Source organism: Simochromis diagramma, unplaced genomic scaffold (genome assembly GCF_900408965.1).
Source record: "Simochromis diagramma unplaced genomic scaffold, fSimDia1.1 OVJJ01000603.1, whole genome shotgun sequence".
In the NCBI taxonomy this organism is placed as follows: Eukaryota; Metazoa; Chordata; class Actinopteri; order Cichliformes; family Cichlidae; genus Simochromis; species Simochromis diagramma.
In genome coordinates, this window is record NW_024387414.1 from 25,571,740 (window position 1) to 25,590,902 (window position 19,163).

At 37.7% G+C, this 19,163-nt stretch overlaps 3 protein-coding genes across 4 annotated transcripts; 1 reads left to right on the plus strand and 2 right to left on the minus strand.

Moving 5' to 3' along the window:
• Window positions 1–1,096: 1,096 nt before the first annotated feature.
• On the minus strand, window positions 1,097–4,421 carry LOC120720890 (cell surface A33 antigen-like). Its single transcript, XM_040010744.1, has 6 exons — window positions 4,181–4,421; window positions 3,538–3,710; window positions 3,223–3,439; window positions 2,866–3,030; window positions 2,484–2,600; window positions 1,097–2,380 (listed from the first exon to the last, which is right to left on the minus strand). Exons 1-6 carry the CDS (start codon window positions 4,218–4,220, stop codon window positions 2,268–2,270), a joined length of 825 nt encoding a protein of 274 aa, XP_039866678.1. The 5' UTR covers window positions 4,221–4,421; the 3' UTR covers window positions 1,097–2,267.
• A 5,719-nt stretch (window positions 4,422–10,140) lies between these two features.
• Window positions 10,141–13,685, plus strand: LOC120720879. 2 transcript variants are annotated; one of them, XM_040010727.1, is made up of 6 exons: window positions 10,141–10,721; window positions 10,848–10,971; window positions 11,089–11,348; window positions 11,433–11,619; window positions 11,783–11,910; window positions 11,995–13,685. In XM_040010727.1, the coding sequence occupies exons 2-6, from the start codon at window positions 10,857–10,859 to the stop codon at window positions 12,742–12,744; spliced, it is 1,440 nt and encodes a 479-aa protein (XP_039866661.1). In that variant the 5' UTR covers window positions 10,141–10,721; window positions 10,848–10,856; the 3' UTR covers window positions 12,745–13,685. The 2 variants fall into 2 exon arrangements, with proteins under 2 accessions (XP_039866661.1, XP_039866662.1); XM_040010728.1 differs by having other exon boundaries at window positions 10,872–10,971.
• Window positions 13,686–14,318: 633 nt separating this feature from the next.
• On the minus strand, window positions 14,319–18,485 carry LOC120720880 (cell surface A33 antigen-like). The gene is made up of 7 exons (XM_040010730.1): window positions 18,301–18,485; window positions 17,656–17,828; window positions 17,341–17,557; window positions 16,984–17,148; window positions 16,242–16,358; window positions 15,959–16,091; window positions 14,319–15,475 (listed from the first exon to the last, which is right to left on the minus strand). Exons 1-7 carry the CDS (start codon window positions 18,338–18,340, stop codon window positions 15,037–15,039), a joined length of 1,284 nt encoding a protein of 427 aa, XP_039866664.1. The 5' UTR covers window positions 18,341–18,485; the 3' UTR covers window positions 14,319–15,036.
• Window positions 18,486–19,163: the final 678 nt, after the last annotated feature.

Genomic DNA, 19,163 nt, shown 5'->3' on the forward strand with positions numbered 1-19,163 from the left:
AACTAATGCAAATGTGTGTGTGAAATCTAGGGATAAAAGTGGTGCAAATAAGTGTAAGATAATGATTACTCACCTTTCTTGCCCGTGTCCTCTTCAAGGTGTTTGGGCAAATGTTTCCCCGGGGGTCCAGACACCATTTAAAGGTTCAGGGAGAGACCATTGGTAAAGAGAGTGTGGTGAATCTTTTTGTGCTTGGGTTTCTGGGTTTTTATAATATTGGGTTTGGTGTAAGATTAAAGTGTGAAATATTTATTAATATGTAAATGTGAAAATGTATTTATGTATTTATTTATTCTTATTGATATATTGTATACTGTGGTGGAAGGTTGGATTTAAGAATTTACCTGAGAGTGGAAGAATGGGTAAGTCTGTGACAGCTGAACATATTTAAGGCTGCCAGTTGTCACTAGAGTGTGGATTTTTGTGCTGTGAAGAAGTTTACAAATTAATTGTTGTAAGGAGAGCTGTATAGCAAATAAATACTTTGTTCCACTACACTTGCCTTGGTCCATCTCACTGTGTTTCCAGCCGCTAAGGGCCGCACTGTTACAAGCAGTATAGTGCAGTAAAAAGAAAAGTAAAAGAGCAAAATATTTATAAAATATAGTACAACCCCCCCCCCCCAAAAAAAAGAAACTAAACTAAAAAACATACAGTAACAGTAACATACAGATTAAGCATAACTGCAAAACAGGATTTTGATGCCTTAGTGCTGACCATAATCAGATTCTTAAATCAATGCGATTGCACAAATTTACATGGACTTACAGATAATGTGCAAATGTGTGTTAGAAAAGCATAATTAGAAACCCAGGAGCTCTGGACAGACAGGAGGAAAAAGAGGAGACACTATCAGGGACTTCAATAGCCATTGGCTGCTGCAACATGTCTATCCAGCAGTTACACAGCTACAGATGTGAAGACCTGCACATAGAAGGTGGGTACCGCTAACAGGAAAACAAGTGGTTAGATATGTGCTAAAATACACACAGCCATCTCACCACAGACTACATAAGACTGTCACTTCTTACAGTGCAAAGTACTATAACAAGAAAAATCACACTCCGGAGTAAAAATGTCACACAGGAGATCTCAATCACTTGATTTTACATTTTAAAGCCATATTAGTCCCACACTGTGGTATTAAAGCAGTAAACAAGTAAGTAAAGGAATAAATGTAAATAAAAAAGCTAGCTCAGCATCAGCAAGTAGACCAGCTTCTCATCAGCATGCAAACACACTGATTTGAAATGCATAAGTCTAGGTGAGGTCCATCTGTCAATCGATCCATCTTCCTTTTGAACAGCCACCCTCACACTTTCCACTTCTTTAAATTTATTTCATAAAAAACGAAAACCACATAGATGTTGCAAACACTTCATTGGAAAGCCTAATGCAATTGCACAGTCAGACAGTTGTTTTACTACTATACACTGCTTCCCCAACTTGTGCATAAACATATGCAAATATAATTCAGGGGATAAATTGTTAGTGAGAGTACTTTGGCTGACAGTAATAACCATTTCGTGTATCTGGTCACTCTCCTGATGCTCTTGGGATTAAGTAATCGGAAAACGAAATCCATGCAGTTAGCAGCAGCTAACCGCGACTGAGTCCTGAAATTCATACAGTCAAAGAAAAGTGGAAGTTCTAATTTTTGTTTCCCTAATACTGTGGTTTTTTTAAAATACAGAAACACTAAGCACTTGATGGAAAACTGAAGGTAGTCGATGTTTCTGCCTTTACGCAATCGAGCAATGACTCACATCAGAATGTGACCAACCCAGAGTGAACGGCAGCGAAGTCACAGTTGTACACAGTTCACAGATAAACCTAATGCATGTACAGAAAGATCACACAGAAAGAATTAAATAGGCTAGTGGTAAAATTGTGTGATAGTAATAAATTCCTTAATTACAAGAAAAGAACAAACCTCATATATAGAGAAATGACACAGTGTTGGTCGCATTGTCCTCTTTCTGTACAGCTTGGAAAAGAAATATTCATCAAATATGTGTGTAGACTCTGGTCTGGTTGCAGTAAAGGCATCATAAGACAAATACGTGACTTTTTAAAAAATATATATATTTTTTGGGGGGTGGGGGTAAGAAAGAACAGGGGGGAGAAATGCACCGAATGTCCCTGCTCCTCTGAAAAGGATCCTGAAGTGTCTTCTTTCTCCCAGTCATCTCATAAAAAATGATTTAAAAAATGCTTGAATCTTCCAGAACGAGGAACATTACCCTGCAGTGTAATTCTTCTCATTGCTATTTATTTTGCCAAAAGAAGAAGAAGATGATGATGATGATGATGATGAGAAAGATCAGGTAAGCAAGAACTCTGCCTATTATTCCTCCAGTGGTAATAGCATTCATGGATGCTGCAGGGTTGAAGACAGACAAGTTAACAGGGGGAACAACAGGGGTATGTATCATGATAATTTTCTGTGCAATTTTCTCTATGAAAAAAAATGTTTCTCTTACGTGGCATGAGCGAGAGGGTGAGGTTGCAGGTAGCAGCGCGGAGCTTGTTCTGTGAGGTGCAGATGTAGAATCCTGATGTATCTTTGGAGATATTGTACAGTGACAGGATGCCGTCCTCTGAAACACAAAAAATGTGGTTTGATATACAACAAATTTGATACAATAAATTAATACAGGCTGTGATAGAGAAGAGTGACATTGCACATCTGACTGCTCACTTTCTTTCACTTTCATCATGTTTAATATGTTTTGATATTAAATACCAAACAGTGGCTGTGAAACAAAAGTAAAGCTCACTTTTACACCAAGCGTAGTGTCGCTCTGATCATGTCCATATTTGTTCTTGTTAGCAAAGATTTTAAAGGATCAAAGTGTCACTTACTGTCAGTGGTTTGGGGGTCTTGAGGAACAGGCTGATTATGCTCACAATAACGTTTCCAGCTATAAGTGGGCATTGGAGATCCTCCTGCAGATGCACAGGTTAAGGTGATATCCTGGCCGTACTGTGCTGTTCCCTGGATCTTACAGACGGGCGTAGAGGGAGCCACTAAAAAAAGAGAAATATAAATATAGTGTGATTTCTCTTTGACTGAATTGCTATAAAACTCCTAAGTAGTAATGGAAAAAAAGTCAAGTCACACCCTGCGCAGGGCTGACATGTAGCAGATAGACTTTCCAGTTAACTTAACAGTCACATCTCTGAACAGTAGGAGGAAGCCCACAACAGGTGATATATTACCTAGAACCACCAAGCGTGCGGAGGCAGCTTGGGTGCCATCGTCGTCATCTGGGATCTGCACATGACACTCAAAGTCTTTGTTGTCAGCTAGTGAGATGGAGGAAAGCTTTAGGTTAGCCTTTCCATTCAGGACATCCACGTCCAGGGACGCCCGACCTTTATAGGCGGGTGTGATGCCAGTTTTCTTTATATGATGGTAGTAAGTGAGGATCGTAGCCTGTTAGAAAATTACAGGATTAGAAGAGTAATAAAAACACAAAGACATGTTCTCATGATTTTTGATCACAAATACAAAGATTAAAGGTAGATACCAACATCTTTGACATTTGCTTCCAGAGCCAAAGCCGTCCATGTGATGACAACTACTTCGGCAGTGTTTAAGTTAATTGCAGATTTAAAGGAGCAGGGCAGTGTGATGTTGTCACCTCTGGCGAACTCATACTGACTTTGGGGCATGGTAACTTCAATGGCACCGACACCTGTCAGCACTGTCATGGACATAAAAACAAAATCAAAGAGATCAGTATTATTCACTTGCAGTTATAAACACAGTAAGTTCTGACATTTAACCATTTGTATTCTTTGGGTCCAACCCACTCCCCTGCTGACTGTAGGAAATTGTCTTGAGCATTTGTGTTAAAAAAAAAAAACATAGGATATGTTACAACGACTTCCTGACTGTCAGCGCAACTTTGGAGCCAGTTTCATATGCAAATGATAAACGAAAAAGACAGAGAAAGAGATATATTCTGTGTGGTTTCCGAATCCCATTTCTACTTTATTTGCTCGCACTGAAATATAGTACTTTAAAAAACATTCAGCAATAATAATGATGACTCCGGGCTTCTTGGGCCCGCTCCTCTTTTTTAGTACGCGACCCTGACGGTGCACAAACAGGTGTGGCAGGTCGGTGAGGCCCAGAGGAAAGAAATGTTTATTAAAAGAAAAAAATACTCACCCATACACAGAATCGTCCAGTACAAAATCCTCTTCTCCATGGCAAACACTTAGTGTTCAAACTAACCCCCACCGACGGCTCAGTATCTACTTATTTCCTTTATAAGAAAAATGAGAAAGCAACACACACGCATCGAAACCCGACAGCCCCGTAAAGAATGATCCGCCAGCAGACTAACCTTGACTGTATCCCAATTCAGGGTCTGCAGCCTTAAAGTACGCAGCCTCAACGGTCCTCAAGGGCTGCGTACTCAAAGACCGCTAAGGCCGGAAGTGTGAGGCTTGTGAAATGGGACGGTCTAGCCTGCCCAGATTGCCTAGCAACCATGATAGCTGGAAACGTGTGGTTGACAGAAATGAAGGAGAACATATTTTGTTCGTTTGTTTGTTTCTACATGAGCTTTGTGTGATTTAATAAGTATCTGAGGCTGAGACCACAGGACTGTAAAACATGATTGTTGGGCTTCATATCTGTACTGAACAGTCATATAAGATTAGCTAGTAAATAACAAATAGTTAATGTTGTTCATGAGACTAAAGTCAGTGTAAATATATGGCCAATATTATAGTTATTATATTAATCATTATTAGTTATTACAGCAGTGAACATGAACTCTGTGTCAAATACTGAGCTTCAGTAAAGATTCAAGTTGCAGCTATTTATATGTCCTATCACCTTAAATCTTCACTCAAAGACACTCAAGTATCTTTGACAGTGTATATATAGATGTATTATATATAAGAGACAAATGTTGTTCCTTCAGTATGTTGCCATTACTAAATTTGGCTCAATGCTTACATATATGTGTCCATACAAACTGGTACATTCCCGACACAAATGAAAATAGCTAAAGTAACACCATTGTTCAAAAATGGTGATAAACACCAATTCACAAATTATAGGCCTGTCTCTCTACTTTCTCAATTTTCAAAAATACTGGAAAAGGTTTTTATTAATAGACTTGACAAATTTATAGACAAACATAAAATAATAATGGATAGTCAGTATGGTTTCAGATCAAATAGATCAACATCATTGGCATTAATAGAATTGATTGAAAATATCACTAACAATATAGATAAAAGACAATGTATAGCTAGTATATTCATCGACCTAAAAAAAGCTTTTGATACAATTAATCATGAAATATTACTCGATAAATTGGAGTATTATGGCATTAGAGGAGTGGTGTTAGAGTGGGTAAAGAGTTATTTGAGAGACAGGAAACAATTTGTGAAAATTGGGGAACATCAATCAGAGTGTATGGACATTGTTTGTGGAGTTCCACAGGGGTCAGTATTGGGACCAAAGCTGTTTATCCTCTATATCAACGATATATGTAGAACATCAGATATATTACAGTTTATTCTATTTGCAGATGATACAAATATTTTTTGTGCTGGAGAGAACTTACAGCAGCTTTTGGAAATTGTCACACAAGAAATGATTAAACTGAAAACATGGTTTGATAGAAATAAGTTATCATTAAATTTGGAAAAAACGACATTTATGTTATTTGGAAATTATAAAAAAGATGCCGAAGCAAAGTTATTAGTAAATAATGTCGAATTAGAGCAAGTTTCGGATACAAAATTTCTGGGTGTGATAATAGATAACAAAATCTGCTGGAAACCTCATATAAAGTATGTACAAGCTAAACTGTCAAGAAGTGTCTCCATACTGAGTAAAGTTAAATATTTTTTGCCTTCCAAATCACTCCGGGTACTTTACTGTGCACTTATATTGCCATATTTGGAATACTGTGTGGAAATTTGGGGAAACACATATAAAACTTCACTTCAACCAATATGTAAAATTCAAAAAAAAGCAATCAGGATAATTAGTAAAGCTGGATATAGAGACCATACTAACACCATGTTTTTGAAATTAAAAATATTGAAGTTTATGGATCTTATAAAATACAAAACGGCAAAAATTATGTATAAAGCTAGATACAATATGTTACCAAGAAATATACAGAGGATGTTCTATGACAGAGAAGGAGACTATGAACTAAGGGGTAAATTGAATCTGAAGATTCTTAAAGCACGGTCAAATGTTAAAACCTTTTGCGTAACTATTTATGGAGTAAAACTGTGGAATAGCTTTACTGCAGAATTACAGCAATGCTCAGGAATTGGCAAGTTCATAAAGACACTTCGAAAATTACTCTTGGAAGGATATGATATTGAAAAAGACAATCACCCATTGTATGTATAAATATGTCAACTCGTATTTAAATTATAAATATCGTGCCAGCCTTGTTGATATAAGTTTTCTTGTGTATTGTGTGGAATATGTGATGAGGAGAATTAGGTAAATATGTGGGATTAATAAGATGTTGAGCAGGGGTAGGAGTTAATAAGTATGTGCATACTTCTTCCTACTCCTTTTCAGACCAAACAACTGTTATCTCATGTTAGACGAATGTGTTTTATTTTATTATATTTTTCTTGTTTGTCTGTACAAATACGTGTGTGTGTGTATATCTACACATATATTCATATTCGTAAATGAAAATACATGTAGACGAGTATATATTGGGTTTTTTTGTTTGTTTTATTATGTCTGAAATAAATAAAGATACAAATACAAATACAAAAAGCAAATGTACGAGCTGTGATAACTGTGTCTGATAAAATGAAGAGTAGACTGATATATGAAATATTCCTTTATTGGGTGAGAAAATCACACCATGTCATAACTGCTTTAAGTCATACAGAATAGATATCAGAGCCTTAAACAGGCTGACTTCTGCTAAATGGGTCAAACTGGGCAGAAGGTATCCAAACACATAACATCCTTATAGAATATGATGTAACACTATAGATCAACTTACCTCAGGATATATAAAGCATATAAACAATTACAGCAATATGATGCAACAAACACAGCAGTACTACTAATCCAAAATACTCAGCTTCATAGAACTGAAACAAACATTTATTTTTAGCTCCATTCTGCTGCTGATACACACTTTAGGTTTCTGAATATTAAACTTGGTGCTGCCTTTCATAGTGTGTAACTTGAAGGCCCTGAGTACTTTCTCCCACACTGAAAACACTGGAACGATACAATTATTTGAACATTACCTAATAAGACTGATTCAGGACAGACAATTAGTTATTTTAAACTTTTCTAGCAGTCCTTCACAAACAGGGAACAGTCTGTCTATTCTCTCCATCTGTCAGCTGCTGCTGGCTCTTCCTCCTCCTCTTCCTCACACACTGCTGAGTTTGTCCTGGTGGATCATCAGGGGTGCAAAGCCTCACAGATGATGTGCAGCAGTGGGTCCCTCTGTCTGTCCTCATTCTGGACACTTGCAGTTGTCACACATGGAAATCAACTGTGTGATAAGCTGCAGGATTCAAACACAAGTGTAACTTATTAATACATGTTCATACTTTTATTACACAATCAGAGAGAAAGAAAAAGAGAGAGAGAGTGCAGGACAGACAGACAGGTGACAGTCTCAGGTGTATACACTGCTACAAACAGGAGGATTTAGTGTTTGTGTTATTACGAGTGCTAAACAAGAAGAGTTCCCAGATGGTACAGTGGACACATGTGTGACTCCTGTGATTAAAGCATCTTTCTTTCAGCTTAACGAGTGAACCGTCAGCTCATTCAAACACACGTTAAAGTCCGTTTGGCTCGACACCACTGAACAGAGGCAGCAATATAACATAGCTTGTCCTCAGTTACACTAACATTAACAGTGCAGTGTTAACAGTGCAATCCTGCTTGTGCCGTGATATTCAGGACTGCAAACCGAGCAGCATCACTGACTTTCAGCTTGTTGTGTTTGTGGATATATTACTGACTTTAATTATCCACAAAATCATCACATTCTCTGTAAGATTAAGGTCGACTATTGTATTATTATATTTTAAAGGCTTTAAAAGCAAGTAAAAGCTGAACGTACAAACATCGCTAATAGCAAATAACTGTAAAGTGTAGAAGTAAATTTAAATCTAATTTGATATACAAAGAGGTGTTTACAAAGGTTATAAAGCTAGTTATGTAGCTATTTGGTAGTTACGTGTTTTGATATTTACATGTTTACACGTTTGAATGTTTAGACATGCATGTTCAAACCAGTAATAAGTATGTGTTATATCTACCTGGTTGTTTTCCCTGATTTGATCTGAGTATAAGATTTCCTGGCTTCTGAGAGGTCAGTGAAGTATTTCATGAGGGCAGCACACAGGATAGTGATGGGATTTCCGGCTCTTTTTAGAGATCTGGCTCTTTCGGTTCGGCTCACTAAAAAGAGCCGGCTCTTTCGGCTCCGAACCGGCTCTTCGGGTTGTTTTGTTGCTTTAATTAATTTATTATTAACAATAATATAAAGTTATGCACAAAAGGAATTACTAACGTAAAAAAAGTGGTTTTATTTATATATGTTTATATATAAATATATGTGGTGGCCCCTAGAGACAAAACACGTACAAACTCCAAAACACATTTCTAGCATGAACTGAACTTCCAAAGCAGAGCTACTAGATCACTTAAATTACACAATTGAAAGCATGTGTGTATTGTTTGTGTATTTATACACAGGCACTCATATATATTCAAATAATTTTTAAAAAAAAATGTTAATTTACCTGTTACTACCACACACCAAATCCGGTCGTTGGTACTTGCTGGCTTGTGTAGCCACTAGGTAACAAAAGCTCAACACTGCGCCTGGCATCCTGGAGCACTTCTGTTGTCTTTTTTACGTGTTTTGAGTTTTTACGTGCTTCTGAGTTTGTACGTGTTTTTACGTGTTTTGGAGTTTTTACGTGTTTTGGAGTTTGTACGTGCTTCAGGGTTTGTACATGCTTCAGAGTTCGTACGTGATTTGAAGTTTGTATGTGCTTTGTCTGTAGGGGCCACCGTAAATATACTTTTATTTATTCACTCCACATAAAATGTAATAAATAAATCACATAATACAAAAATCAACTATTCACATTTCAACTTTTAACTATTTAAATTTTCAGCTTTTTCCTTTTCCAAATTTAAAGTGAAACAACACAAAACACTGCAAACCACAACACAATTAAATATAAATTAAAATATGAAAACAAAAAGAAGATGCATATTCTGTCATATGGACCCGCATGAATAAACTTTCTGAATCCTTTATCATCTGCAACCGAAAATAGTTGTGGATGATTACTATACCTTTCTAATGTGATGTTGTTGTCCCTGGCTCTCTTTCTCTCTCTCTTCCTCTGGCTCTGTTCCTGTGCTACTGAGTGTAACTACCGCCCCCTCTGCCCAGCCTAAAGCACAAGGCTCGCTGCTGAGTGAAGCGGAAAAAAGTGCGAGAGAGAGGCTGAGAGAAAGAAAAAAAACCCCACGTGATGGCTCGCGATAAGGAGCCGGCTCTAAGAGCCATTTTGTTCACGAACGACCCATCACTAACACAGGAAGTGTGGGATGTTGTTGCGGTGTCCTGAGAGTAAAGAGGCTGCTAAAAAGTTATCCGTCTCCATCTTGCTGTTCCTAATTATTCAGAGAGATTCCAAACCATCTAGTGAACCCTCACGTTACAATTATATATTTCATTTTGTACCTGAAGCAAATGTGACACTGTCTGTATGCTAACGTAAGGTTGTTAATTAGTGTTGGCTAAGACTGTAAGGATTGTTAATTTATTTCAGTGTGTAGTGGTGATTGTGTTGTGTTCTAGCATGTTTGAAATTCCATTAAATTAAACCCTCTATGTGTTGGGAGCTACATATTAACATTAGCTAGCTAACTAGCATTTTGGCTAACCTTGGTGCACGGGCAATTCGCTTGTTATTGTTACATTTTAAATTGTGTAAGGCAAGCATTAACTAATTAAAATTTTACACTAATGTTACATCTTTTACTTCTTTCTGGACACCTAGCTATAGAGGTCGTTTTCAGTAAGGTTATTGTCTTATTTCAATTCCGCTGTCTTTGGCGATTTTATAGTTACAGTTATTACAACCAGCAGGCAGTATAAACTTGATAAAGTATCCAAAATATCCAGGATTCAGTTTGTAATGTTTTCTTTTAGTAGTTTGAACTTAAGATGACAGTGTTTGTATTTGTAGTGAGTTAACTTGATGTTAACTAATGATGGTATTGACACAAGTTACCTTTTTCCATTTTGGTTAGCAGACTATTCAGTATGTTAAACTAAAGATGAACAAAATACTGACTCCCTAGTGCTAAGTTAGATCAGACAAACAGTAAAAGTACTAGTAATTATTTTAGTTTTGTATTGAGGAATATATTTCATGTAGGTGAAATACTCATTTAGTACAGGGCTTGAAAACTACAGCCAAAGGGCTGAAACACCTTGTTACACTGAAAAAAAGTAACATACAGTGTAAGAAATAACAACGCAAGGCTGTTTTACTGGTATTTATGGGACTGTTTTAATATTCACATTTTCTGTTTACAGTAGTTCGATGAAGAGCACTGACTATAAGAAATTACTGTCTACAGGAAGCATGCCAGAGGAATTGTAACCTTTTTCCCTTACCTCAGTGGCCCGTACTCCAAAAATGGCTATGTAAGTAGCTCATAGTAATAACTGATACAACCAAAATCATGTTTAAACATTTTAAATCCTGCTAAAATGTATGTCCTTATCAACTGTTCATTGTTATATAACTTATTTTGTTTATTCATTTATCAGTGTCTGTACATGTCACTCTCCAAGGAACATTATTATGATGGGGAGAGTGGCACTGGGTACTTGGCCTGGAGGATTAAAGCCATACAGAGATGCACTGCTAAAGGGAGGCGATTATCATCTAGAGGTAACATTTATAATTCAGTGGAAATACATAATACAGTTCCACATTGTGGTTCTTTATTAATAATGGTTTTTAAATGTTGTTATTAGTTTTGATAAAGCTGTATTTCATATTGTCTAGCACCAGGAGATGGATCATCGAGTCAAGATCAGTGTGGCGGACCAACTGTCAGACGAGAGTTGCAGTTTGTTACAGAGAAGGTGCTGAGTGAGGATGAGTGCAAGGATACAATCTCTCTGATGAAACATTCAGCTGATGAAGACACAGTCAAGAAGAAGATGAAGTTGACATTTGTTTATCGACACAGCATGGTCCTTGACCTCCTGCTGTCAAGCAACATACTGTCTGTTTCTCCACGTTTCAAAGATATCAAAGGCTTGGTGAATATTTGTCATTACTTTGACAATGTAAACACACTTTAATATTTTGTAGATAGCAGATATAATTCTCTATCCCTGTTACAGATCGAACAGGATTTTGTACTGATGTTTGGTGAGGATGTATCAGGCAGGTTGCTGGAGAGGTGGCCAACAACATTCAAAAGAAAAATTATCCAACAAGGCAGAAAGCTTCCTTCTACCAGTGACCTGGAAGAACTCTTGCTGGCAGCTGACTCACCTGAGGATGGCACTGAAGTTAATGCTGACATTGGTGAGCTGTTGTTTCTTTGGTTAGCACATTCATAGCATATATAATGTTTGTCACAGAACAGTTATCCTTTTTGTCTTTTGGGTCTACTCAAACATTTTATCAATGCATTGAAATATATTGTTGATGATGATTCAACTTTATTAAAAACAAATAATTTTTGCAGGCTGGGATAGTGACCTCTCAGCAATTCTATTGCTATTACACCTGATTCCACCATCTGGTCAGGGTCGGAAGAGACCAGGAAAGGTGTCAGCTTCTCAAGCAGAAAGGGTTCTTGTGGTCTTCAAGAAGGTTTGTGTTTTTCTATTTTTATGGTATGAATTACCAGTTTAAGAAAACTTGATTCTTATTGCCTGTCTGTATTTGTCTTTTCAGACTGGAACAAATATCCAAGAGCACCTTGATGCCATCACTGCCATCACTACCAGCACTCAACCGTACCTCCTGGCTGTTGGGGTGAAAAAGAATGACATCCACCGGTTCTTCATTATTCTTGACAAGAATGCCATACCATGCAAGTCTACCTCTTCACTTGGTTCTTTTGATGAACTGTTTAAAGCACATTTTGTGTTTGGCACATCTTACAACAATATGCTTCACAACATGTACACGTTCATTCAAACCACAGGTTTTAGAAAACATTTAAATACCAAACACCTTAACTATTTTGACCAACAGGCTGACACTGGTGTTAATCTACAGCCTGATGTGGCAGTTAAAGAAGTTAGAACTACAGGGGAGGTGATGTCAACTAATGTAGAAGAAACACCCACAACATCTGAAAAGATCAAATACTGTAAGAGCACTTTGGATATGTGTGCCTCTGCTGTTGCACAGCTCAGGGCAGCTGGATTAAGCCAATCTACTGTGAACAGTTTTGTCTCCTCAATGGAGGAAGTGTTTTTTGAGATTCATACTCAGGCTAAAGATGCAGCCTTAAAGAGCGTACCTTTACAGGACACCACAAGTAAAAATAAATATAATAGTAATAAAATAAAGCATTGGGAGTACTTTAGCCTTGAAAGATTAGCTTTAGGACCAGGAAAGATGGTGACACTTGGAGAGCTGGAAGAAAGTTCAGAAATTGCTTGGAGCTGTGTTGTCTACCAGTTTGTTTTCAGCTAAGTGGATAATAACACATGGTGCAGAGTACTGCCCTGACTGACATCTGTACAGATGTAGTGTCTGAGATTCCGTTTTTTTGTAAGATCAAAAGTATTGTTGTGAAAGATGGCATTGTATTGCTCTGTGGAAAACTGATGGAAACCCTGTGTTTTGATGACCATCATCATGCATTTAGGAACAGACTGCATCCCAATATGGTGCTGAAGGTGTTGAAGATAAATGAGCTGTGTTGCTTCTTCAAATCAAGTATGGCATTTCAGATTCCTCCCTGTATGTCGTTCCATATTGCCGTTTTATGTCAAACTAAATTCATTGTTTTAAAGTGTTTTATACACTGCATGAGATGTTTTTATATTTTGAGCCTGACATGAAAATAAAGCTGTTAAATGTATGATCTAGTTGTGGTTTTTGCTTACTTGTTTTATATGTAAAAGAATTATTAAAAACCAGGGTTTCGTGCTGCAAAACAGTGAATTGTGTGTAAAGGTAACACTACAGGAAGAGTTTTAGTAACACTACTTGGTGTAAAATTAATTACAAATTTTACTCTATGAGAGCTAATTTTTCACTAGAGATTAGTGTATGAATAACACAGTATAGAGTAACATCAACTCCCATCAGAGTTCTTTGAACCCCCAGTGTTAATTTCAAATAACTCAATTCAGTGTTAAAAATCAGTGGGATTTTACTCAAAGAGTTAATTTATCACTATGATAGAGTAAATGATATGACACTACTAGTAGTGTTAAGTTGATTTAACACTATGCGGTGTTACTCAGTGTTAAATATTTACTCTATTTAGAGTTAAATTTACTCTAAAATTTTAACACTATAGAAAGAGTTGATTTAACACCAATTCCGAATGGGACCAAATAGACTCGGAAACAGTGTTAAATTTAACTCTTTAAGTGTTAGGTTGACACTGCAAATTTTACTGTGTACTTCAAGCGTGCAGACCCTGAATTGGGACACAGCCATAGACTGCCACTCAGCCATACTTGTTTTACACCGCTGCCTTATGAATACTCCACCTTTTATGTTTCTGTTTCCTGCTTTCTAAGTTATCATCTTATGTTTTCTCCCAATCCTTGTCACAGTATTTGATCTGGGCTGTGACACTGTCTTATGTGTTGAAAGGCACCATTTATATATGCCATTAAAAGAGTCATCAAACAATCAAAAACTATAAACTTCTGTAAAATGTAACGCACTAAAAATTCAATCTACAAAAGCAATGTGGCCACGTCATTGGAAAACCTGCTCAGCAATGCAGTTTCCTAATCAACTGATTATGTAATGACCACACAGACATATTAAGAGGTTTAGTTGTTGAGAGCAAATATGGAACTGAACATAAAGCAACAGAGCTCTGGTGTCACATGCCGAAAACTAAGCCCAGTCAACTTCATCTTTTTTAAGAGCATTTTTCACACGACAGGTTTAAAAAGATTTTGATGATTCTCATTTATAGTCATAACATCGCCAATGCAAAATATGTACCAAACAGCATGTAATTATACAGCATAACAAAAAGAATGTTTGAATTTGAATTTGATAAAAAGTAGAAGTCAATGTTCTAGTTCCACATTTTGTGATTTTATTTTATTTTTTTAAAGATACAGAAACTGAAAGCACTCAATAGAAAATTAAAAGTAAATGTTCTGAGTCTCTACAACTGTATACAAAAACATTTGAGTAATTGCTAATAACTCTTTGGGTTGGAAAAAGAAAACTACCCCCAGCGATGCTAATAAAGAAGTTACATTAAATTGTATTGTGAACAGCAAGAGAGACAAAATGTATTTGATTAACTGAAAACTTAAGCAACAATAACACTTTTGACAGCATGTTTTGCCTGTGTTTGTGTGTCAAGCCATGACACATCAGTATATTACCAGACCATTCAACTCCCACAATTGACGCATGCACGGAAATATTACAGACAAAAACTTAAAACATGTCACACAGTAGAAATAAATTCTTTATTTACACATAAAACTGGCAGTACACAGAGAGACAAGCGTTTCACTGTTCCCTGACTGTACGACACACAAAAAGTAACATAGGACAAATATATCAGATATATAAAATCTGAAAAACTACTTTAAAAGACCTAAAAATCTAAGACACAAAACTATTCCTCCCAAACAAATTATTACATATTATTCTTTCAGCTCTAATTTTGCAGTTTCCTGGCAATCCATTATGTAACAGCTAGGCCACCATTTGATAATCTGGTTGTATGTAAGAAAAAAACAACAACAACAGAAACTGGTTTACAGGTTGGAGGCTTTAGTCATGGTAGTCCCTCCTTGTGGGCTTACTGTTGGGCACCGGTGGTCTATCACGGTCCCGATCATCGTAGCGGTTGTCATCACGACGACGGTCTTGGTAGCGGCGATCATCATCGTAGCGCTCACGACGGTCATCGTAGTCGCGGCGGCGGTCGTCGTAGTCGCGGCGGCGGTCATCGTAGTCGCGGCGGCGGTCATCGTAGTCGCTGCGGCGGTCGTCGTAGTCGCTGCGGCGGTCATCGTAGTCGCTGCGACGGTCATCGTAGTCGCTGCGGCGGTCATCGTAGTCGCGGCGATCCGGATCACTTCTTTCCTCATTGCGTTCAGTCCTCTTTACACTCGAGTCCTCATAACTGTCCTTCCCCTGGACTTCAACACGTCGACCCTCACCGTTTCTATCCGGCTCCTTGTCGTGGTACTCCTTCCCCTCATGAACTCTAGAAAGTGGAAACAACACCCGCACACAATCAGTGCAGTCAAAAGCATCCAATGAACAGATAATACTCACTCACAGAAAAAATAGAATAAAAATCACAAAAGTTCTGTGAATGTGCTTGTCTAACGAACGGAAGTTGTTTTTTTTCTGACGCTCAGATGAAGAAATCATATGGACGTTGAATTCAAAATTCATATGGCACAGTGCAAAAAAAAAAAAAAAAAACATCATTAATTTACTATGAAGTTAATTTAAAAACACAAAGGGAGTTTTTTGTCCCTTGCATGCTCAGGAATAATGGCAACTTCCTTTGATTACAGCCATACGAATAGGTCCCTTTACACCACAGACATGGTATGTGCACATTTTGTTCTTTTTTTCATGAAAAAAGATTGTATTCTTAAAATCCCACAAAATATTCAGTTCTGTCAGCATGAGTGCCTCTGTGTTGATTGCTTGTATTAATAAGAGGATGGAACTTTACCCCATTTCATATTCCTCATCTTTGTTCTTCTTCCTGCAACAGCAGCAACAGATGATGATGATGAGGATGAGTAGAATCAAGCCACCGACAACTGCACCAATTAGTGCTGGAGTGGAAGCAATGTTCATGGATGCTGCAGGGTTGAAGACAGACATGTTAGGAGGGGGAACAACACCGGGGTGTGCGTCATAATTTGAGTAAAGATTTATTTACTTAAAAAAGACAAATAACAAGAACAACAACAAAAAAGAAAAGCCTTTTCTCTATTAAATGTTTCTCTTACGTGGCATGACTGCAAGGGTGAGGTTGCAGGTAGCAAAGCGGATCTTGTTCCGTGAAGTGCAGATGTAGTATCCTGATGTATCTTTGGAGATATTATAGAGAGACAGGATGCCGTCCTCTGAAACACAAAGAATTAGTCACATATACTGAAGGTACATATAACCGCTCCATGCTTCTTTTTTTTTTTTTTTAAATTTCATATGCAGAAAAAATAAAATCCTGAGTTTTCTGAATAGTATGTTCAATAATCAATAATTGCAGGGTGTGACATCAGATGTGCAGTTTGTCTGCTAGTATCATTGTGTAACTGCCTTTCCTCTCTGTCACTTCCTAAAAACAAAAATAGTCCCTAGCAAGTCTTGCTTTATAAATGAGACCAGACTGCGGCAGAGAGTAAATATTTATGAAACAATTCTGAAACTGTGGTGGCTTGTGCTGCTATTGCAAAAAGAAAGAAAGAAAACTTAAAAAGTTACAATGAATGAAAATAATCAAATGTTCTACTATGAAACACAACTGCCACTGTTGTTGTAGTTCAAGTAAAAGTCCTGATTTGGGAGCATCAAACAGCACCATGTGGATCAATATTAAACCCCTAGCAGTGGCTATGTGACAAAAGGTAAGGCCACTTGTACCGTTAAGTGTGGAGCATCACTATGATAGCCACAGTGGTTCTTGCAATGATTAGTAAAACTTTATGTACTCATGTGACATTAATTTTCCAGGATCAATGTGTCGCTTACTGTCAGTGGTTTTGGGGTCTTGAGGAACAGGCTGATTTTGCACGTTACGACGTTCCCAGTTATAGGTAGGTGGTGGAGATCCTTCTGCTGACAAACAGCTTAGGGTGATATCCTGGCCGTACTGTGCTGTTCCCTGGATCTTACAGACGGGCGTAGAGGGAGCCACTAAAAAAAGAGAAATATAAATATAGTGTGATTTCTCTTTGACTGAATTGCTATAAAACTCCTAAGTAGTAATGGAAAAAAAGTCAAGTCACACCCTGCGCAGGGCTGACATGTAGCAGATAGACTTTCCAGTTAACTTAACAGTCACATCTCTGAACAGTAGGAGGAAGCCCACAACATGTGATATATTACCTAGAACCACCAAGCGTGCGGAGGCAGCTTGGGTGCCATCGTTGTCATCTGGGATCTGCACATGACACTCAAAGTCTTTGTTGTCAGCTAGTGAGATGGAGGAAAGCTTTAGGTTAGCCTTTCCATTCAGGACATCCACGTCCAGGGACGCCCGACCTTTATAGGCGGGTGTGATGCCAGTTTTCTTTATAGGATAGTAGTAAGCGAGGATCGTAGCCTGTTAGAAAATTACAGGATTAGAAGAGTAATAAAAACACAAAGACATGTTCTCATGATTTTTGATCACAAATACAAAGATTAAAGGTAGATACCAACATCTTTGACATTTGCTTCCAGAGCCAAAGCCGTCCATGTGATGACAACTGTTTCGGCAGTGTTTATGTTAATTGCAGATTTAAAGGAGCAGGGCAGTGTGATGTTGTCACCTCTGGCGAACTCATACTGACTTTGGGGCATGGTAACTTCAATGGCACCGACACCTGTCAGCACTGTCATGGACATAAAAACAAAATCAAAGAGATCAGTATTATTCACTTGCAGTTATAAACACAGTAAGTTCTGACATTTAACCATTTGTATTCTTTGGGTCCAACCCACTCCCCTGCTGACTGTAGGAAATTGTCTTGAGCATTTGTGTTTAAAAAAAAAAAAACATAGGATATGTTACAACTACTTCCTGACTGTCAGCTCAACTTTGGAGCCAGTTTCATATGCAAATGATAAACGAAAAAGACAGAGAAAGAGATATATTCTGTGTGGTTTCCGAATCCCATTTCTACTTTATTTGCTCGCACTGAAAAATAGTACTTTAAAAGACATTCAGCAATAATAATGGTGACTCCGGGCTTCTTGGGCCCGCTCCTCTTTTTTAATACGCGACCCTGACGGTGCACAAACAGGTGTGGCAGGTCGGTGAGGCCCAGAGGAAAGAAATGTTTATTAAAATAAAAAAATACTCACCCATACACAGAATCGTCCAGTACAAAATCCTCTTCTCCATGGCAAACACTTAGTGTTCAAACTAACCCCCACCGACGGCTCAGTATCTACTTATTTCCTTTATAAGAAAAATGAGAAAGCAACACACACGCATCGAAACCCAACAGCCCCGTAAAGAATGATCCGCCAGCTGCCTAACCTTGACGGGTAGCGCTCCCTGCCAATCGCGTCGCCTTTGAAGGTTCAGGTGACGTTTCTGTTTCGCCCACCTAACGAGTTTTAGCTTGTCCTTTGCTCCAACATACCTGCCTTTTCGGGGATACTTCATTAATTAGATTCGGCTTTTCAAGTACAGAACACACCACAGGTCTCATTTTAAAATTAAACATGCCAAATTTTGACATTTGGACCTCGAAATCTTTAGTTCATCTTGTGGAGGGCACAAAAAATGAAAAGAATCACATTTTACTTAAGTATTTAAGTATCTCTTTTATTTAGCTTGGTTTCTTTTGGAACATTCGGTTTTATTTTGTAAGAATGAGAAAAACGAGGTACGTTTAAAACGACAGAGAATAGCAAACATAAGACAGTCTGACTAGGCGGGGCGGGTGTGTGTTCCCAAGGAAAAAACCACCATCAACACCACCAGTGGTTGTTTCCTTGTCAGACTGGTTTGACGAGGTGCTATCACCTAAACACACACGCAAAGGCGCAACGCAGAAACTGAAGCCAAGGGTGTTGTCATCTTAAAATGTCCGATTTTGAGATATTAATGCCCATACGGTAAAAAAAATACATTTTTCCTGGCCAAAATATATTTCAAATATATGGTAAATATATGTTGTATTTGTGATGGTCAAAAAAAATATTTTTGAATTTGAAAA

Bases quoted from the DNA above. Each gene is read 5' to 3' on its own strand.
- LOC120720879 (XM_040010727.1), top strand. From the start codon at position 10,857: ATGTCACTCTCCAAGGAACATTATTATGATGGGGAGAGTGGCACTGGG. The intron at 11,349-11,432 runs GTGAATATTTGT...TCCCTGTTACAG, and splicing joins TCAAAGATATCAAAGGCTTG to ATCGAACAGGATTTTGTACT. The intron at 11,911-11,994 runs GTTTGTGTTTTT...TTGTCTTTTCAG, and splicing joins TTCTTGTGGTCTTCAAGAAG to ACTGGAACAAATATCCAAGA.
- LOC120720890 (XM_040010744.1), bottom strand. From the start codon at position 4,220: ATGGAGAAGAGGATTTTGTACTGGACGATTCTGTGTATGG. The intron at 3,031-3,222 runs GTAATATATCAC...CTCTTTTTTTAG, and splicing joins CGCACGCTTGGTGGTTCTAG to TGGCTCCCTCTACGCCCGTC. The intron at 2,381-2,483 runs GTAAGAGAAACA...TCAACCCTGCAG, and splicing joins CACCCTCTCGCTCATGCCAC to CATCCATGAATGCTATTACC.
- LOC120720880 (XM_040010730.1), bottom strand. From the start codon at position 18,340: ATGGAGAAGAGGATTTTGTACTGGACGATTCTGTGTATGG. The intron at 17,149-17,340 runs GTAATATATCAC...CTCTTTTTTTAG, and splicing joins CGCACGCTTGGTGGTTCTAG to TGGCTCCCTCTACGCCCGTC. The intron at 15,476-15,958 runs GTAAAGTTCCAT...TCCACTTTCTAG, and splicing joins GATGAGGAATATGAAATGGG to AGTTCATGAGGGGAAGGAGT.